Source organism: Chelonia mydas, chromosome 16, assembly GCF_015237465.2.
Source record: "Chelonia mydas isolate rCheMyd1 chromosome 16, rCheMyd1.pri.v2, whole genome shotgun sequence".
In the NCBI taxonomy this organism is placed as follows: Eukaryota; Metazoa; Chordata; order Testudines; family Cheloniidae; genus Chelonia; species Chelonia mydas.
Window position 1 is genome coordinate 20,032,586 of NC_057857.1, and position 21,108 is coordinate 20,053,693.

Consider the following 21,108-nt stretch of genomic DNA (forward strand, 5'->3'; position numbering starts at 1 on the left):
GTCTGTTTGTCTCATTGCACTTTGGGCTGGAGCTTCATGTCAAATGGGTGGGAAACTCACAGCCTGCTAAGCTGCCTCCCTACACAACTTTCTGGTCCAGAAAGCTGGGCAACCTGCAGCCGGAAGAGGCTCTAACATGATTTTTCCTGCCACAGCAACAGGATAAAAGTAAGTGACACTCACAGAATAAAGTTCAGCCTATCACATTTCAGACCACCACAGTCTACCACCCTCTGTTAGGGCCCGAGTCACGCACGTGACTCCTCACAGAGTAAAATGCTAAGCCCATACGTAAGCCTTTGCAGGATCAGGGCCTTAGCCTTTCCCTCCACCTATTTAATCACTGCCTTATGTCACATTATTTATTTCATGAATGAATGTGGCATGCAGCCAGGTCAAGGGTTTAGAAAAACCAAACAAAACTCCTTACCCTGTGAAAACAAGACACAGCAGGGTGCAAATCAGAATCAGCACCTGATTGAACATGGCGGATTGCGTCCTCTGTATCGCTCGGTGCAGGTCATTCTGAAAAAAGGAGAAGTCACACTTGGTGGACGACTAGGATAAATACTTGGGTGCAAACCTGCCCCTCCGTTATACCCTTGCAACCTTGCTGACTTCCAAAGGGTTGTGAAGGAAGCAAGTCAGGCCAGAATCTGTCCCTTTTAAAAAAGTATCACATGCATTTCTGTAAGGAATAAGTACTGGCCTATTCTGTCCCCAAATCTGAGACACTGCAGAGTGCAGCTCTGAAAATGGCATCGTAAGGCATCACTTCTGAATGCAGCCAAGTGGGGGTTGGGGGGAGGGCCAAGCCATGGGTAAGGGCATTAGTGCAAGGGATGGTGCGGAAGAGACCAATGATGAAGAGGATCTAGTGACAGAGACTGGAGCAATCCTGTGCATGGAAGGTGAGGAGGAGGCAATTAAGGCCTGGAGGTAGCAAGCCTGGGTAATGAGGAGGATGTAGAGATGACAGATGGAGGGAAATGGGAAGAGAAATGGGAAAAGCCGTTTCTATCCTGTTGTAACATTGCAAGCTCTTCGGTGCAGGGACTGTCTACAGGTCTGTGTTTGTACAATGCCTGGCACAGTGGGGCTGCATTCTTGGTTGGCCCTTACGCACAGCCATAATAAACATGAAACAAACAAAAATATAACTAACTAATAATAATAAATAATAATAAATAATGCACAGAGAATTGTGCCACATGGCTAAGAGCCAGTTTCAAAGTACCCATTAACATGCAATTTAGAAGCATTCTGTGATCACAGTCTTAAGAATTCATCTGTAGTCCCCATGGGCAGAGCTTTCAGAAGGACTCAGATCTCCAGTAGAACTCAAATCCCATTTAGGGACCTCAGTAAGTGGCCAGATTTTCAGAAAAGCTTCTAAATCTGGTACTAAGGGTCACAATGGGAGCTGTTGGGTGCCAGGGTCTTTTAAGCATTTGGCCCCAGTTGTGGGTTCTGTGCACTTGAAAATCTGGCCCTAAGTATAAATTTGAGTCACCCTCTTGGCAGCATAATCCACAGGACAATAGGTCCTAGAGCACATCAGAGCCTGCTACCTCTTGATTTAAGGTGGCAAGTGGAGAGCATCAAGATACTCTCCAAACATGGGGCATGGTTAAGGACGTCTGAAATTTGCAGTTTCTCTCTCAATATTAGTGTAAAACAAGCATCCAGAAAGCAACAGTAAGGAGACTGCCAGGCTACTCTTCTGGTTACACTGGAAGGGAGCGGGTGATCTTTGGCTACTCACTATCATGTTTTCCAGGGCGTACTTGGCCAGCCAGCAGTTCAGAAAAACTGGAATAAACAAATTCCGTAAAGGGGACCAGAATATCTAGAAAACAATAGTTATTTGCAGGTTTACTTGAAAAACACTCACAAAAATCAATGCTCCTTTATTAAATAAGTCATTAACAGTCAATTATTAGCCCTACTCCTAAGAATCTAAATTCCAAAGTTTTGGCAGAGGAATAGATGAGGATAATTGGCCACAAAAGAGTACAGAAACTGCCGGTTACAAAGGTAGGGTCAGAGCCTCAACTGGCCAGAAGCTGGGAATGGGTGACAGGGGATGATCACTTGATGATTCCCTGTTCTGTTCCTTTTCTCCGAAGCACCTGGCATTGGCCACTGGCGGAAGACAGGACACTGGGCTAGATGGAACATTGGTCTGACCCAGTATGGCCGTTCTTATGTTGGTGCAAGTTGGCATAACACTACTGATTTCAATGAAACTAGATTGATTTACATCAGTTCAAGTTCCAGACCTTAGAATAGAGCTTTTGTGAGCCCCAAGTCGCTGTAGCCGTGACTATACTAGCCAACTGCATGGCTATAATTGAGCAGTATTGCAAACTAGGTTAGATGCAAACACCTGAGACTGGCTATGCTACATCTTCCAAAGTTGCTGACACTGGTGGAGCTGAATTATGGCTACCAAGTTTGGCCATGATCCTGCAGTGAGCTCTGCACTGGTGCAGGGGTCTTGATTACATCTGCCAGTATCTGAGTAGGTCACAAACAATGCGGTCTCAGGGCTGATGGCAGGCAGACCATCTTCCATACAATCCTAGAGTTATGCAACATGTTCACAACCAACCAGGAGAAATGCAGCCAGTCCTGGGTTCTGACATGGAAATGAAACCAGCTGAATTTCATGAAAAGCATTTTGAACCCATCAAGAAACTGGAAAATGTAAACAAAAATGAACATTCTCCACAGAAAGTCATTTGTTACTGAAAAAAAGATTTGGGGGAGAGGACTTGACCTGCTCTTAACATTTCCTGTCATTGGACAGATGCCCATTAATCATGGTTTCATAATGAAAACATTGTAGCATAGCATTTATTGAAATGTGATTGGTTTAAAAATGTCAAGAGCAAACACTTACTGTGATTATAAAGGGCACCGTGTTGATCATTTCAAGGATGAATGAAATACGAAAAATCTGCTCCCAGATGTTTCCCTGCAGAATGAAAAAAAATTAATCGTTTAATTAAATAATCCCAGAAGAATATTGAAAAGGACAATTTAAAAGGTTCCGATTTGGGTCATTTCCAGTTATGATGTTGTAGCAGCCAGGAGAATGCTGGGTATTTCATGGCCGGCAGAAGCAGCCCTGGTCCTTTTCCCAAAGAACTTATGATCTACATTTTAGATAAGACATGAGGAGCAAGCGGGAAGGTGATGAGATGTAAGACGTCAGTGGATTATTTCTGAGTGAAGTTTAGTTTATGACACAGTCAGCAAAGACCATTAGGCTATCACCTCCTTGAAGCCGGACCGTGTCATATTCTGCCAGAACACTGTCGGCACTCACACCGCAACCACGGAACGGACGCTAGAAAGAAGAGCAGGAGAACAGAGGGCCAGTGCACTGGCCTTTGACCTTGAATGGAGCAGGTTCTAACCCCGTTTAGAGGCCTCTGGATTTCCAGGGAACCATTCTGCTTTCAGGAGCAATTCTCCCAGCTCTGTCTTTTTCAAGGTAACTAGAGCTTTTTAAAAGCCTCCCTAGGGTTGTCCTCCCTCTGTTGCCCTCTGGGGTGGGCTGAGCAATCGAAAAGAATGGGAGACGTCTGTTTACAACAGAGCCCTGTTCTGACGAACCATTGCATCCTGCTCACTACCAAGCATTGAATTCTAACTTGGGAGGCCCCTGATTGTGGACAGACAAGCTTTCCCGGGACTCCTCGGTGTTCTGTTTTAGAGACACTCCAGATTCTCTTTGAGAAGGAGTAAAATGAGAGCACTTCTAGGGTTTTTCCTGGCTGGCCATAGGCAATTTTATACGGATATCTCTTTGGATTCCCCCTATTCCAAAATATTCTGTGCTCTGTGCGTCTTTCCTTCATCCAGGTGGGTGCATCGGCAAGAGTCAATGAAGGGCTTAGGTAGGACATGAAATCAAATGTGAGCAAGGGAAAACTCCCTTTCTGCCCAGCTACTGGAATATATTTACTTGAACTTGTGATGCCTCAGAGAAAGATATACAAGAAAAGACAAATAGCCTCTATATTGTCTGAACAATTCCCACAACAGAGACGAGAAGAGAATTTCTAGGCCCATTCCCTCTTGCCTCATTTACATTAGCGCAAAGTGGTTGCAAAATGCCACCAAAAATCAATGTCTTGCACCCGCTTTGTACTGGTGGAAGTGATGCACAAAGGGTCAGCAATAGAGAATCAGGCAGCTCCTGTCTCCCTCTCTCTGCAGCCAGTTTGCAGAGCCTTCCCACCAGACACAAGACTGTAGAACCATCTGATTAAAGCGACAGGATTTTAGGGATCAGCTCATCTGCCTACAAGCCTGAGGATGAGAGAGGGCATCCAATGTGCCGCAAACCTTATTGAAAACCCAGATGGGGTTCCCTCTAAAGGACACATGGCTGAAAAGGCCAGCGCTGATATACCCATCTACACACAGCATGACTAAGCTGCCCAGAAAAATATCACAGGCTAGAAAGAACAAAAGAAAAATGCTCCAGAGCACTCTGAGATGACTTTTATTGAGGCCTTCTTTCTCTGAGGGTAAAAGGAGCCAGAGTGACAGTCCTGTAGGTAGAAGTCTTCTTCTCCTCCACAGAACAGATGAAGCAAGGAATGGTCCCCACCATGCTGCCCCCAACCCTCAGCTGGTAGGAGAACCGCGATGGGTAAGAGGGTATTTCTATCTCAGTGGCTTCTAAGCTGAGGCTGCCACAAAAGGTGGCGGTTATGAGACGGTATGAAACCAAATGACTCCGCCATTGCACAGACCTGAACGGTAGCACCCAAGGTGGCTGGGGGAGAAAGGAAGAATGAAGTTCAATCAACAAAACGAAAAGAAAATCCATGTTGTTTGAAAAGTGCCCCATTTGTGCTAGTTTGGAGATGCCTTTGTGGGAAATCTCAGTAAATGATACAGAGCATAATCCGTCTGCCTGGGCTGTAATGAGAATAGCGGTGAACAGCTATGCCAATGTGCAGAAAACTGGTCCAAGGGGGTTTCAGGCACCTGACAGAAGGGAGATAAAATAGCTGTTATGAATCTAATAGCTCTGTGGCAAAAGCGGAATTTACAGGCATTGGCGTGTTCAGCCTCTCTTCTGAAGGCAAGGAAGATTTAACATCACAGCTGAGCTCCTGTCACAGGCCAGCTGGCCCTTTACGGGGAGCTAGGCTCAGTCTCGCCTTTGAGGGCTAAGCTACCCACCCGCAGCTGACCCTGACTGGCTGGGATCAGGTGGCTGTGTGGTTATCAGACCCAGCTGGGAAGGAGCCAGGTGATTTCCATACAGGTCTGAGAGAGCTCAGCTGGCGAGACAGCTGCAGGAGGGAGGTTGCCTCCAGGATCTAGCCCTGAAGGGAGAGGGTGTCAGGAGAGAAGGAGGCTCCTGAAGAAGGCCAAGCCCCAGGCAGGTGGCACGGAGGAAGACTGGGAATAAGGATCCAGACTGGGGGGGAAGGACTTTGAGGGCGGGGGGAGCCCTGAGGTCAGTGGCTCGGGTCGGGGCTGGGTCCAAAGGGACAGAGCTCTGTGAGACAGCAGAGTGAAAGGTCACCCAGGAGAGTGGAAGGCCCTTTCATTTCCTTTGTTAAGTCCCTTTCCAGGGCTGAGAGGGACAGCTGCCGGACAAAGCCTCCCGAAGGGAAGGTAGACCGGACACCAGGGCATGCTGTGGGGACTGACACTGCCACAGTCCCTTTTACAAAGGTCCGTCCATTGGGAACTACTTCTTCACAGATCTTCCACCCATTTCGGATCACGTCGATGGTTGTGGCTAGACTCCCCAGAAGCTGGGCATGGAAGATAGGGGATGATCACCCCATGAGTGCCCTGTTCTGTACACTCCCCCTGAAGCTCTGGGATGGGCCACTGTCGGAGACAGGCCCATCTTGTCCAGGATCCATGACTGTCCCCACATGGCAGCTCTTATGTTCTCATGTACTCCACCGAGCACTCACGCCACTCGGTCCTACAAGGGGCAGCATGCTCTGGCCTGAAGAAAGCATGGGATTGAAGTCAGTGAGACTCCTTATGAGCTTAAAGTCAGTCACTTGCTTCCAGGCTTTGCTGGTGAACTACTGACTTGGAGTATTCAGCACCATACAGGATCAGTCCCTGTGACAGGACTCAGCAAGAGAGCTGCTTGGAGGTGTCAGGGGCCAAATGATGGTAAGCATCTTTTATTTGCTGTATGAAACAAATTGACTTTCCTTCTCTTGCAGGAATATTTCCCTTGTGTGCCTACCGAAGAGTGTTTGTTTCAATTCAGCGAGCTCAGTGATGGGTGAGAGCTGGGAGACTTTCATGAGCATTAGAGATGAGATTCAAGCTGCAGAATTCAGATCCAGGTTTTTAATATTCTGATATTCAGTGGGTGCTTGGATCTGAGATTTGTTAGACCTATAAAAAAAAAAAAAAAAGACACAGGCCATTTGCAAAATTCAATCCAGGTTTCAATTTCAAATGCCCACAGTAAAGCTGTGTAGGGAGTGATCTGAGAAGAGCAGCTGCTGCAGAGTGAGAGGGAATGAGAAAGGAAAGACTGCCATTGATTTCAAGGAGTGTTTGATTGGGCCTTAAACTTTAAATCCATTACTTGGAGGGCTCTTACCTTGTAGCTGAGATAGATGAGAAGCATGGTCTCTAGGAAGCTGATTAAAGCTACGCTAACCTGAAAAAAATATAAAAGAATATAATTGCCTTGGGTTTGATCTGAAGCATCATCGAAGAGGTCTGAGGCTATCCAGCCACTTAAATGGTCTCGCCAACTGAACATTCCCACCTGGTTTACAAACAACAAATATGAAAGTTGCCAACCACGGAGGCTGTGGGGACTTTACTGAACCCCAGGAAAATATGGGAGTGGCACAGATTGGGGAGAACAATGGGAAATCCTCCATTTCCACTTCACACTTCTTTTGTCAAACTTCAGAGATATCTGCCTGCTCTAGACAGTGCTTGTATCAGTGCAACTATGCTGGTTGGGGGGAGGGGGTGATTATTCTGATTTAACAAATAATAATTATGCTGATACAGTCCCTAGTGTGGAGGCAATTATACCGATATAGATTATTCCCTTTATCCCCATAGAACTGCATCCACACAAGGACCTGTGCTGTTTTAACCGTACTGGTATAGATAAAGAAGTGCCACTTCGGGGTTAGACAAATCCGTGGGCTGAAATCCTGGCCCCACTGATGACAAGAGGAGTTTTACTATCGAGTTTAATGGAGATGGGAGTTTACCTTTTTTAAAAAAATCATCACAGGGAAATTTTTCACTAATAAAATAACTCAGAGTAAAAATAGCCAAACACGTTGGACCCGCGAAGCCTTCCCTTCCCCCAGCCGAGAACATCTAAAGATCAGAGATAAAAAGACTGGGGCAGTACGGGAGAGAGGGAGGGGGGATGAACCTTCTCCAAGGTCCTTGATCCCCTGAACCTTATTTGGCTCACTGTAGACCCACATTATCCCAGGCTCTATTGGGCCAGGAGAGTAGAGCTGTGCAAAACTCACGGTTTTATCTTCACAAACATTTGCATAAACAGACTCTTATCGTTTCCATCGGCATTTGTAAGTTTCACCTAGGGCCATCTAGCTGCTCACAGCAGAAAAACACAATCTATTCCCACTCACCAGTGTCCTCTGTTTATCAGTCTTCAAGGATTTGTTCCAGGAAGAAAGATGCAGAGAGACACACGGACGACACAAAACAAACCTTGCACAGAATAAATACGGTTTGCCTTTGGTGTCACGGATTGTGTGTGACAGAGCCTTAGAAGTTCAGTCACTTACCTGTATTGCCCATAATGGCATTTTTCTATCCACCCAGAAGATTGGAGCCCTAGAAAGAAAATTCACAGTGGTCCTAAACTGGAATATGTTTGAAACAAGCCAGTCAGTGTTTTACCCAACAGGTGTGAAGTCAACATTTACTGATCTATATCTTTAACAAATTCATTATTATTATTCAAAAATGCAAAGTCTGCATCCGGATCTGAATTTCCTCAGAATCATGGGGCTGTAAGCCTGGAGTGTGGTTCAGGCCCAGCTAATTCTGTGTCATTCCCTTTTGCAAAACTTCAGTAATAAAACTGTAAACCTGCTGAGACTCACTTCTAGAAATCCCAAACTTAGGCCAGATACATGAATGTGGGATGAGTTTTTGGTGAACCTGAACCAGTGGATGGATTCAGGTGAAAACCATCTAGGACTAAGCAGTTTGAGAGTGAATTCAGGTTTTGAATGAGTTGAACAACTCCTGCAAATTTCAGAGACTCAGGGTGCAAAGGGAATCACAGTTGAAGGTTCTTCAATCTTCTCCAGTTTAAGTCTTGACATTCACAAAGCTCTGGAACAGAATGTCTGGTGAACTACAATTAGGCTCAGCCACCTAAAACCCTGCATGCTCCAGTGGGAAAGACTGACAGGATCCATTAGCTGGAACCATCAATTGTTCTCACTCCAGGACAACTTTGTCTATTAGACTTGTTTAGCAGAAACTAGACAGAATTTGAACTGCAAACCTGTGTATGAAACCTCTCACAGGCTACGTGCTGGTTCTGACCCTGGACAACACAAACGCGCTTGAGGTGAAATTAATCTCCCATGCACATCCAGTCCTACCCTGACAAGCAAGAGTGAGCGTGCTGAATTGTATGAGAGTTTTGTTAAACAGATTACTGAGAATACCCTCTGCATGGAGAATTACTCATTTCCAAAAACAGAACAGTGGATGCTTTTCTAACTGTGCATCTCAATCCCTCTGTTACTGAGATTCATATTCTCTCTCTTCCTTTGTCAGCTGCATCACTATGGACAACCAGTGGCTACAGGTAGCCACAAACATCAGAAATTCATATTACCCCAACAACTGGTTAGAGTGGAGCAGGATTTAAGTGCTATTAGCAACTTACCAGTTTATTTCTGTAGACGACTGGTTGAAGGTTGAGTAATTCTGCTTTTCGCATCCCCAACTAAGACAAGAGAAACACAAACTAAGAGGGAGACAATCAGTATGATGCAACAGACCAGCCCAAGGGGCCAGTGAGAGATAAAGAATACTCCAAGCCAGAGCCTGCCTCTCAACTTCATGAAAGTGACGCAGGTTGATACCAAAGCCATTGTTCCCAAAAGGAGAAAGAGCCTGGAAGCTGCAGAAACGAACTTGGTTGTCGGTGCTGGCTGTGCTTTCAGCTGACGTAATACAGCACAGTCTAGTAATAATAATAATACCCGGCAATTAGAGTGGTTTTAATCCAGGGGGCCAGAGCCCATTGACTTCACTGAGAGTTGCAGACACTGCACCTATAAAGACCAGCCCCCAGGTGTGGCTAAAGCAGGCAGTTTTGCTGTATCGCTCTGGCAGGTTAAAATCAATCAGTCAATAAAAGCCAACCAACCCTGTTTGTCCTAGAGGTCTTTTACCTGAAGTTAAAAGCTCATCCACTAATTCAAATTCTGACCGGTAGCACTAAAACTAGCCCTCTGCTCCCAGCTCTCCAGAACAGTTAACCAAGAGCTAAGTTCAAGGGCCGCCATGATGCTAATGAGTGGAAACGGAAATGAATGCGAGTCATTAATCATTCTGTTTGGCACAATGCAGAGTGACGACACTGCACAACCAGGAAACACAAGCGTGGGTGCCAGGTAGCATGGCTCTTCACAATTACGCATCCTGGACAAGTGGGTTGGGTTGGGTGCGGAGGGAAGAAGACTGCAAAGCAACAATGCATCTTTCAGATGGTACCAAATTGGTTTGCACAAGTCTGGAAAGGTAAGGTCGCCAAATGGGAAAAGGGCTCCGGTATTGACGCTCAAAGTGAGCTACTGACTTACCAAGAGGAATGTTGGCCCAGAAGTTCAGTCACTAGCCATGCCCATGGGAGAACCAGGTTCAAGTCCCTGCTCAGCCACAGATTTCTTGTGTGACCTTGGGCAACTCACTTGAGTCTCTCTGTGCCTCAGTTCCCCATCTCTACAATGGGGATAATAGCCCAGCCCTACCTGACAAGGAGGGTGTCAGGCTAAATACACTGAAGATTGAGAGGTTCTTAGATACTACAGGAGAGAGGGTACATAATATAGAAAGACCATTGGAACGCACTTTAAACAAATTTCTCCTGGGGCAAGTCCCATCTAAACCTTGGGCTTTCCTGCATAAAAGCGCCAACGGCTAAAGTTAATTACAAATGTACTTTCTGTTGTTGGAACCCCAGGTCTAGCAGAAGCTAGGCTCATTAATCAGCTAGGCTCATTAATCAGCTAGGTCTTTTATCACTGTTGGACCATCGCCTTGTATTTGTAAAATGTTAAACACGCCAAGCAAGATGCCTTAAGGTGCAAGACACTGATGAACCTCCCTGATGAAGCAGGTTATTTCTGAGGATATTGTTCCTTTTATTATTCTAATGGGGACTTAAAAGACCAGCTAAAAATTTAAAGTACAAGGTTAGGTTGAATAACATTAAAAACTGAAGTCAGAGATAAGTGGGTATAAGGTGCATTTCTTGGATTTGAAGTGCATTGCACTAAGTCTATTTGACATAGTTAAAAGTTTTCAGCAAAACTGAAATGTCTCCTGGAAACGTATTGATTTTGACTCAGCTGTCATTGGGAAAGCAAGCAAGAGCCCCCCCGAGTAGCCAAAAGACCAACAGTTGGTATATGAAAGACTGAGCTTGAAGTCCCTCCTCTACCTGATTCAGCATAGAAATATGACCTGGGCTAGAGAGTCCATTTTTCATGTTTATTTATGAAATATTTCAAAAGGTCTCACTTTTGTTCCAATGAGAAATGAAAACAAATGTCAAAACCACAATTTTTTTTGCAAAATGGAATATTGTTCTCCAGCCAGCCCTAGAAAATACCTCCCAAATGCCATTGTCTAGCAACACAATAGTAAGGAATCTAGTATCAATGTCCTCCTGTGACACGTCCACATCTCTAAATATAAAAGCCCTTCTTCTCAAACTATGCCATGGGCGGAGTTCTGGAAATAAACATCAATTCGTCTGTAAAGCAACAACATCTAGAGAAACGTCTAATCAAGTCAGCATCTGTCTGTCACCACCCTCTACATCCAAAACCAATCACCACCTGCCTTGCATCACAGCTTCTTGGGACATTCCTCCCCATGCCCAGAAAAGTCTAACACCAATATTTTCAGCCAAGCTACATTTCAATGATGTGCTCTGATGCCCTCTGAAATATACTCATTGTGGTAGATCCTCAGTTGACATAAATTGTCATAGTTCCACCAGTGTCCATGAAGCTGAGGTGCTGCCCCTCTGAATACAAAGCTCTTTAAACTTCTTCCTGTTGCAGAGGTCAGATGTGTCTTTCAACAGGAATTCAGTGTTGTTATCTGGTGGGATGCATCCTAAAAGGTCAGAAGAATTTTAAAGGGCCAACAACTTTTGATAGCAATTTATTTTATAAATAATACAGTAGATGGGTCCAAACTGACTATACAAGAATGAAAGAGACTTTTGGGTCTTCACTGAAATTCACCCCTGCACATTTTAGGGCATCCTTATAAACCCCTGAGGGTGGGAGGTGAGTGAGTGACAGGTGTGATTTCCCCTCTGGGCTCATGTTATCTCTGTTATATAATTATGCTAAGGAATGTCATGAGATAAAATTTTCAGAAGTGCCTAACTCTCACTGATGCTTAAATCCCATTGAAAGTTAGTGGGACTTTGGGGCCCAAGTCACAGAAGTATTTTTTAAAATGTTACCCATGGCGACTAAGGGAACGATCAGCAAATCATTAACAAGGGTACTGAAACAAATCACAGATCTACTCTCCACTGCCACTGATCCAAAAAAAGTTGGCAGAGTAAGGGGGAGCTCAGAGTAGCGTACCAATGTTCCCCACTGATGGCTGTTATCACTGTAAAATGCAGCATAGCAGAAGCTGCCTCTAAATTAATAAACAGGAGATCGCAATAGAGCCCAAGCCATTGAACTTGCATTTCTAGGACAAACCAGCTGCTCCCCAGAACAACTAGCCAGGTAGACAGCAGTGAAAGGCACACACAGAGTATTGAAGCCATGCGCTATTACCATGGGAGGATGCAGCCATGCTGACCAACATTTATTGCACACATACTGCACCCCACCACCCCAAGGCTGAAGCCTCTCTCCGGACTGGAAAGGAGTTTTGCTGCAAGCAGTCTGGGAAATTGAATGCAAGAATTCAGCCTCTTTCACTGAGTTTTGGTATGTTAAGCCTCACCCCAGTTAATATTCACTCTTCATGCCAGTGGAGGCCTAAAGGTGTTAAGATACCCTTAGATAATGCAAATATATCTGACAATAAAATGCCTCTTTTAAAATCACATTTTGGCATGGACAAACAGAAGGAACTGTATCCACCTAGAAAGAGTGAAAGCATCTTAAAAGACCAGGCTCTGTATCTGGCTGGGTTTTCACAGGCAAGAGAAGCTGGGATTCATTTTACTCAGAGACATGTGGAGACATTCTCCTTCTTCCAAGAGTCAATTGATTTGCCAGCTTCCTAAGAGAACTGGCCTGATATCAAATCCCCCAGCAACCCAGATGGTGAAATACTGTCAAAAATAAGAGGTATGGTCCAAACATAGGATGTGAATCCAGGAACTTCAGAGTTCTAGTTCTGGCTCTGACATGGACTCTGGTCACTTCACTTTCTACCTACTCACCTCCTTCACAAAAGTTATGAAGGATAGGACAGAAGATGGAAAAGTTCTGTGTTAGTGCTAAGTGTCAGATGTTTCTCCTTTCCCTGCCTTCACACCCAGATAAGTAGCCTGCAGCCTTGGCAAACAGAAGAATCAAAATGCTAATTGACTTGCATTCTGTGCTGGGAGAAACTATATACAGATAAAAGGCAAAAAAAGGACACCCACAAAGAAGACACACATTCAAATACTGAGCAAAGCTGACAAATCTAATCGTCTGTCAGTTCAGCTCTTGAAATGACAACGCTGATCTCCTCGCAAAAAACAAACAGGATTTAGGGTACGTGCCTTCAGGGATGTCAACATATAGAAAACGTTTGCAGGCTATGCTGAAGGCTTGAGCATTTGTCCCATGTCTGAAGGCAATTTGACCTGTGAGTCTGCAGCAAGGTAGTAGAGTAATTTTTAAAGCTACAAATGAAAGGGACCCACACTTAGAATATTGTTATTGGCATTGCTAAACTAAAACGGTCAGAAGAAAGTCACAAAGCACTGAACCCCTCCACCCCACCTGAAATACATGAAGCAGCATCACTCAAGAGCTGGATACAAAGTAGAGCTGGTCAGAAAATGGAGGGAAGCCCATGGAAAATGCAGAGGTGTCCGTGAATAAATAGAAATCTGAAGTATTTTGATTCTGAAAGACCACCATGGTGCCTCATGGGAGTTGCAGTTTCATGGTCCCATTCTCTTCTACAGGCTGAGTTCTCTGGTCAACATCCATCTCCCATGATGCACCATGGGATCTCCTCTTTTGGGGAGTAGATCTTTTGGGGTAATGCATCACAACAGTCATGTGAACGAAGTCATATACAGGTTGGAGTTCTGTTCCTAGCATTTCTCCTAAAGTTGATGAGCTGCAAACACCATGTCTATGGTCCCACATCTTCTCTTGAAGCCACACACTCTCAGGTAAGAGCCCTTGTTCAATATGTTGCACAAGGCAATTCACCAGAATTCTGGCAAGAGTTTTGCCAGCTACTGATAACAAGAAGATGCCCCGATAGTTGTTGCAGGATTATCTGTTGCCTTCCACTTGTACAAGTGGACAATGGATGCATCCTTGTACTCCTAGGGTATAGTTTCATTGATTGAAAAAATTCAGTCAGCTTCAGAACCATGTGTGAGCCTCTGGACGTGTAGACTTCGGCCCGCATAGCATCTGCTCCTGGTGCTTTACCATTTGACAGCAGGTCAATCGCTTTCACAGTTTCAGTCAGCGCTGGGGGATCAGCAAGAGAGATTTTGATATTGATCTGCAGCAGTCAATCAATTGCCTCCTCATTAATAGATGATTGTTGATTGGGGATGTTGTTAAAGTGTTCTTTGCTGTATCTTTTCTTTGTCAGTGAGCAGTGTGGTGCCATCGGCACTCAGTATTGGAGATGTACAACTCAAATGAGACATGTTTCAACTTTTTGATTAAATTTACCAAAACATGTTGCTGTTTTTCAGCCAGCTTGTAGGGCAATCTCCATTTCTGAAACTCAGATGAAAATTTTTCCGAGAGCATTTGGAAAATTGTCTGCGAAAATGTTTCTAAATTTCTCTACCAGCTTTATTTTCCAGTGGGTTGTCCAGGGCTAGTGAACATACAGATTATTATATCATAGAGTTTCAAACAATGAAGCAAGACAAGACCACTTGAAGCATCCACCCTTCATCTTTGCTGTAGTACTAAAATAATTTTCACTATTGCGTCTCCTATTAACCATCTGCAAGGATGGTGACCTGACAGCCAACTGATAAAGTAACACAGTACGCAGGTATCCATAGACACACACAAGAGTTATTTCCCACTGCACAGAGTTCTGTTTGAGACAGTTCTTTATCTCTAGTTGTAAAGCTCACAGCTTTATTTTTCATCTCAGTGCATCACAGACATTTTGGCAGCTCTGATAAGATGACGGAGAGATGATTTTGTCAAACTATATCAGAAGCATCTAAATGGATTTCAGACAGAACTTCTAGGGGCTCTGGGAAATCAATAGTGCTTCTGAGACTCGGTTTGAAACACTGGCTTACAAAAAAGGCCCCCTGGGATGCACAATGGCAGCTCTATTGCAAAATACATTTAGACTAATTGTTCTGTGTTAGTTCAGTTAGACGAACATGTGGAAACAGATCATTTTATGGACTGGGGTCCCAATGCACAGCCCAACCCTCCAACACAACCACCACCAGCCCCTTCTAGCCCTTCTGCTTTCCCCATGGCATTCTTTGGGACCCATCACTGTCAACAGTAGTATAAGGATAACAAATGTACACTAAAAAATACGCCACAACTTCTGAGAGTTTCAGCGATCCCACAAAAGGCCTAAACAAAATACCCTGCTTTGTTCCCTCTGCAGTTTATGCTAATAATAATAATAATAATAAAGGATGCATTCAGAGCAGAAGAACTCAGCCAGATTTACAGCCCCCAGTCACTGCTGTAAATAGATGAATAAGTAAGACAGAACAAACTCTGAGAGGTAGGAGGGGCAGATATAGGCTGGTGGATTGTCATTAGTTTTGGTTTTAGGAATTCTCAATTCTATCCCACAAATTTGTTAAATTAACTGATTAAAAATGAAGAAAAATCAGAGCAGGAAGAATTAGCAATTTTTTGAAATAATGTTTACAATAGGCAGGGAAAAGACAGAAGGTGATAATATCACTCCTCACATATCACTGCTCATTGAATTGTTGTGGGACTCAACCAAGGTGGAGGAACGTGAAATGTTCCCGTTTATGTTCACTACTGCCCTCTAGTGGACAAAACTTGACCTGCTTATATGTATGACCAGCAGGTTCCCTTTGATCAACAAGCTAGCAAAGTTTGAAGGCCTGCAATTCTGGAGCGGGACACGAGTTCAGGTTTCCCCATGCCACAGGTGTGTGACTAGCTGGTGATTGTGTCCTGTTTCCAGCCACATCACTGTACCTCAAATTTAAGTTAGCATTCAAGCGTCCAAATGGAAAGGGAGTGAAATAAGTTATCAGATAAGACGAATAGCAACTCAGAAGAGAACACACAACGTGGCTGGAGAAGCAGCACTCTCTTCACCTTGTAAGAGGAAAAGAAGCAAGAGCAGATGCATGGCTATTGCCCGCAGAAATCTCCTCGCCTCTGGATAGAAACCACTCCTTGAGGGGGACAGTTGGTTCGCTATGGACTATTCCCCATTGCAGCAACTAGTGAGACTCAGCACTACGGTGAGGAGAACAGAACATGAGATCCCTTTATCTGGGACTGGACTATGGTGGAACTTCTGAGGGTATCGTCACCCTCACAGCCACTTAATTGCTAGTAAACCGGCTCTAAACATGAAGTGCTGTCTGGAGACCAACAACACTGAAAGATGCTTAGAGACAATCATGATGGGAGCCTAATAAATACCCAATGATGGATTAGACAGATAAAAATCCACCTTACCGCGGCTAATAGACACTCACCATCCTATTCCCTCTGCTGGGTTGTCAAGTAGAACACGTACAATATAGAGAAGACAGGTGAGAAGCTTCAGGGAGAAGTTGAATAGCCGTATCCTTAGGCCTGCAATAGAAAAGACAACAGGGTAAGAGGCTAAAAAGAAACAAACATCTTCCTCTGACTGTACTGCAGGGCTTCTGATGTATGATAGACACACAAAAAGATGCACAGTCATTCCGAGCAAAAGAGGGGGGTCATAAGAAAGTCGGAATTGCTGAATCAGACCAGCACAGCACCTAATGCAATATCCGGTCACTGACAGTGGTATCAGGTGCGGCAGAGGAAGACACAAGAAACCCTCCCACTAGGTAGTTATCAGATAACCTACTATCAGGGAAAATTCTCTCATAACTCTCATTAGTTAGAGGCCTGAAGCAAGAGGTTTTATATCCCCTTCCAAACATTTTAATCTTTATTGTTATAACTCTGATTACCCGCAATAATGTCTAATCTGGTTTTAATCACGCTTAGCTCTTGTCCTCAGTTATACTTTGTGGCAGTGTGTTCCACAGGCTGATTGTGTAACAAGTGAAAAAGGATTTCGCTTTGAGCTGATCTGAATTTTACAGCCTTTCCCTTTCAACATTCATTTTTGAAAAAGAATATCCTGACTCCCTGGTGACTACAAAATCTCTTCTGAAGTGTAACTTTGGCCCCGTTCTGCCAGGAGATCCACATGCGAGATGGAGGAAATTTCACTGGGTGCAATGGGAAATCATTATTATGGGACATTTTTTTAAAAAGCTGAATTCAACCAGGCATCTAATTTCACAACCACAAATCAACTGCAAATGATAGCAACGTATCTAGCTAAGGAACTTATATGGCCCCCATTACCACAGTTTCTTTACCACGCCAGAATCTTAATTGGTTTCTGTATTTATCCCCACAACTCCTCTGAGAGGCAGGGAATTGTTATTATGCCCATAGTACAAGTGGGGAACATGCTCAGAGAGACTAGGGTCCAGATTCACAAAGGTATTTAGGCACCTAACTCCAATTTATTTCAATGGGAGTAAGGCACCTTGATACCTTTGAGGATCTCCACCTCACAGAGTAGGGAACTGAACCCATGCCTACTGAGTCCCAAGCTAGCTTCTAACCACTGGACCATCCTTCCTGTAATGTCCTGGATCTTCTGTATAGTTCCACATTCTGGCCCTAGATGTCTGAATAGACTCCTACGTTCTGTTTGCAACCACAGTTGATTGTGCCAGGAATTGGTGATGGACACACAATTAGGTGCCATTGGATATCATTTGGCCCAAAATCTTTAGAAAACACGGTGCCCATAATGGGGAGAGGGAGAACACCGCAGCAGAGGTCCCGTTAATGTTACTGCATCCTTGGAACATCTGTTTCAATAGTATTTAAACACCTATTATCCTTTAAGCATGAGAATGAACGAACACAATAATTTATGCTGCTTATTATAGCATGCGTGGTAGGATGGGTAATGATTGCTTTTCTGGCTATTAGTAGAGCTTGCAGGAGACCAGGAATGCTGTACGAACTTTGCTCGAGGCTTGTAGGGTGCACTCCACATCCTACACAGCTTCAAATAACGAGAAGGCCAACATAAATAAATAAACAAAAAGAGCTGGCTCTTTGCAAACCCCCTCCCCCCAGTATGGAAGAAATGGATGTGGGCTGTTGAGGTTTTTATCCCCAGAATCAGCTAGCATCCATTTAATAAGACTCATACAACCAAGCTAGGGTCCAGTCTTTGCTCATCACATGGCTCAGTGGTTTGTAGGAGGAGGAACAGAACATTCAAATTGCCACTTTATCAACTCCCTCCTCTTCACAGCCAGTTTAGCAGGCTATTACTCAAATTACCAGTGAGAAATTCAGCACATTTCCATTAAAACCCTCCTCTCCTGGGCACCCGCTCTCATGCTACACACCAGCTATTTAACAAGTATATGACCCACAGAGAACAAAAGAAAGTGTGAAATTATAAAATTAGCTCCTAGAGATTCCCTGCGGGCAGCTAATGCCTTCCCTCAGGCAGAAAATAAAAGTCTGATTCTTCGAGTGGAATTAATCTGGGGAGTCAAAGAAAATAGGTGATATTTTTGAGACAGACGAGAGGAATCCATGGCCTGAAATGTTTAGAAGGGAGGGAGCAGCAGCAGCCTGGAGGTTCCTGTCCCTAGACAAGAAAATTCCGGAGGTGGAGGTCACGTAGAGTTCCAACACTGTTGGAAGTTCAATCAGGGTGCCCCAGCCCTATAAACATGCCACTATTTTTAACAAAAATAAATCCATCTTCATGCGATATTGTATAATGATTTACGGCAGGTCAGTTCATTCTCATCCCACAAGAAGTCGTCCATTGCCAGAACTTCCCAGGAGCAATCAATTATTCTATCTTTGTCACCCACAATCCCATCTGGGACACTTTCTGAGGTCTCACTGGTGATTGGAAAGCAGCAGACATAATAGCTCTTCTGTTTTGATGCAAGTGTCCAGGGCACATTCATTAATGTTTGTGCCAAGTTTAATAAAGGGTGAAAGAGGGCATATGACTCTCGTGAGGGTATGTCTAGACGGCCATCACTGGGTGTCATGGCAGCTCAAGCAGACATACCTGAGCTAGCTTTAAACTAGCTAACTCGGATACCAGAGCAGTGAAGCTGCAGCAGCCTGGCCTGTACAAACCTACCCAAAACTCTGGGTAATGACTTGTAGGGTTGCCCGCGCTGCATCTCACGCTGTTACAGCTTCACTCTTCCAGTACCTGCCCTAGCCACATTAAAGTTAGTTCAGGTAGGTGGGCATGACCTGCCCACTTAAACACTATTCTGAGGGTTTAAATAGGATTTAATTAGTGCACCTACCTTGTGCTGTCCTCTCCGCACAGGGGTGAATTTCACCCACACAGAATAGAACCTCATCGAGACAACCTAACATTTGCAGAGCTTCTCTTTGTAACATGGCATTTAAGACAACACACCCACGATGTTAAACCGGGAATCAGGGATGTCCTAACATGTACTGCTCTTTCACTTGTACAAGAATTTATAGCTTAAAGGGGGGGTGGGAAATACGTGGAAAATCACTTCCTATTAACCTGGGAATCCCTGAAGAAAAGACACGGAAAGACACAGGAGCCCTGAACTGGATAATAACTTGTAGGTGTACACAGCAAGGAGAAACGAGAGCCCCATAATAGCTTTAAAGGATGCAAATTTATTACAAGTTCATAATGAGTTTGTCAAAGATCCACTCAGCAAATGCATTTCAGAGTACTGTAACCTGGCTGTATCATATATACAGAATATTGATTTGTGGTTATCATCATGAGTGAATATTAAGTGATGTAATATTGAGGTTCTTGCATATCTGGCTGCCCACATCACCCTCTTCATCTCTGTTATATTATAACTACGAGTGGTCATTACTCACAGTAACTAATTATTAATTATCAGGGGGTAGCCATATTAGTCTGTATCCACAAAAACAATGAGGAGTCCGGTGGTACCTTAAAGACTAAGATTTATTTGGGCATAAGCTTTCGTTGGTAAAAAACCCACTTCTTCAGATGCATGGAGTGAAAATTACAGAAAATCTGTAATTTTCACTCCATGCATCCGAAGAAGTAGGTTTTTTACCCACGAACGCTTATGCCCAAAGAAATCTGTGATTATCAATTAGTTTCCCATTCTGCTGCCTCTGACCGACATGAAGTCCTCAGTTTTAATAAGAATGAGACAGACGTGGTTATCCTAAACACCTGGAGTAACCAATTAATTACAAATAGTAAACAGACAGATGGCTGACCCGTGGCTGACACTGGGAGCAATATTCCCTCTAATTTTTGACAGGACGTGTGCGCAAAAAATTTCTTATGTGCAAATTTTTGAAGCAGAGTTCAAATTTGTGCGCCATGAGGCAAATGCGCCCAAGCGAGTAAAATGCTTATACATTTAAAAAGTTTTAATTTGCAATTTGTGACAATAGTTTTACACCATGTTATTTTATAAATGTAATTTTTAAATACTTAGAAAAAGGAAATTTAACTTCCTTTCCCTTTCCTCCCCTTGCCAGCTAGTAGAATCTGGCTGTGTTGATAGATGGTGGGCAACAAATGTCAAAAGTCGCCGGTAAATGATATTTCGGCCTGGCTCCGATGTAGTATTTCGTTTTTTGAGTGCGCGGTGTTTCGCCGTGTGCGCGGGGTTTAGGATCGGTGTGCGCGCGCACATGCCCACGGCTTAGAGGGAACGGTGACTGGGAGGGGTATAGCCATCTACGAGACAGTGCCAGGGAACTTATGAACCAGCTTCCATGAATATTGTGCCTGCTGACATTAAGCCAGATTCCAGCTTCACTGCATGCGCATGCCCCTTGAGTCACACGTACATGTATGTTTCACCCCAATCAGAAGAGCGCTCCCATCGTACACATCACTGCGCCACCCTGATGGCGCAACCATCAGATGTCGCACTGCCCGGCATGCTGAGCGGGTATACGATCAGGGTGAGAAGCAATGCAGAGAATAAAACCGCTTTACATCTTGTCCTGCACCACTGCCCCCACCTGCAATATTCCCTCTCACTGGAACTTGCCCTGCTCTGTCCAGCCTTTCTAAGCTGCTGGATCTGATATCCCAGTAACAAATGCCTTAGTCTTGGGTCTCCCTCTAAGCTGTGGGCATCACAGAATTTAGTGGCTCACTACTTCTGGGGTAGACAAGCTTTCAAGCTACACAGAGCTCTTCCTCAGGTCTGGGAAAGGTACTTAGGAGGGTCACAGCTAAATACAAGATTGAACAGACAGAATATCTGCTAGTTACTTATGCTAAACTAAGGGACCATTCAAGGTGAACTGCACCATTAACACCCCTGTAGTCATAGGACAAATGGGGGGGGGGAGGGGGGGAGTTAGTGGGTTACACATT

General features: G+C 44.3%; 1 protein-coding gene across 11 annotated transcripts in view; it reads right to left on the reverse strand.

The window, feature by feature from the left end:
- Positions 1-21,108, reverse strand: part of KCNT1 (potassium sodium-activated channel subfamily T member 1) — a 197,918-nt gene that overhangs the window by 58,562 nt on the left and 118,248 nt on the right. For all 11 annotated transcript variants that reach the window (XM_043530478.1, XM_043530477.1, XM_043530479.1 and 8 more), the window contains 7 exons: positions 16,166-16,265; positions 8,921-8,980; positions 7,800-7,848; positions 6,614-6,673; positions 2,906-2,980; positions 1,766-1,849; positions 431-525 (listed from right to left, as the gene is read on the reverse strand). In XM_043530478.1, the coding sequence (XP_043386413.1) occupies positions 431-525; positions 1,766-1,849; positions 2,906-2,980; positions 6,614-6,673; positions 7,800-7,848; positions 8,921-8,980; positions 16,166-16,265 (523 nt within the window). The remainder of the gene's footprint in view (positions 1-430; positions 526-1,765; positions 1,850-2,905; positions 2,981-6,613; positions 6,674-7,799; positions 7,849-8,920; positions 8,981-16,165; positions 16,266-21,108) is intronic.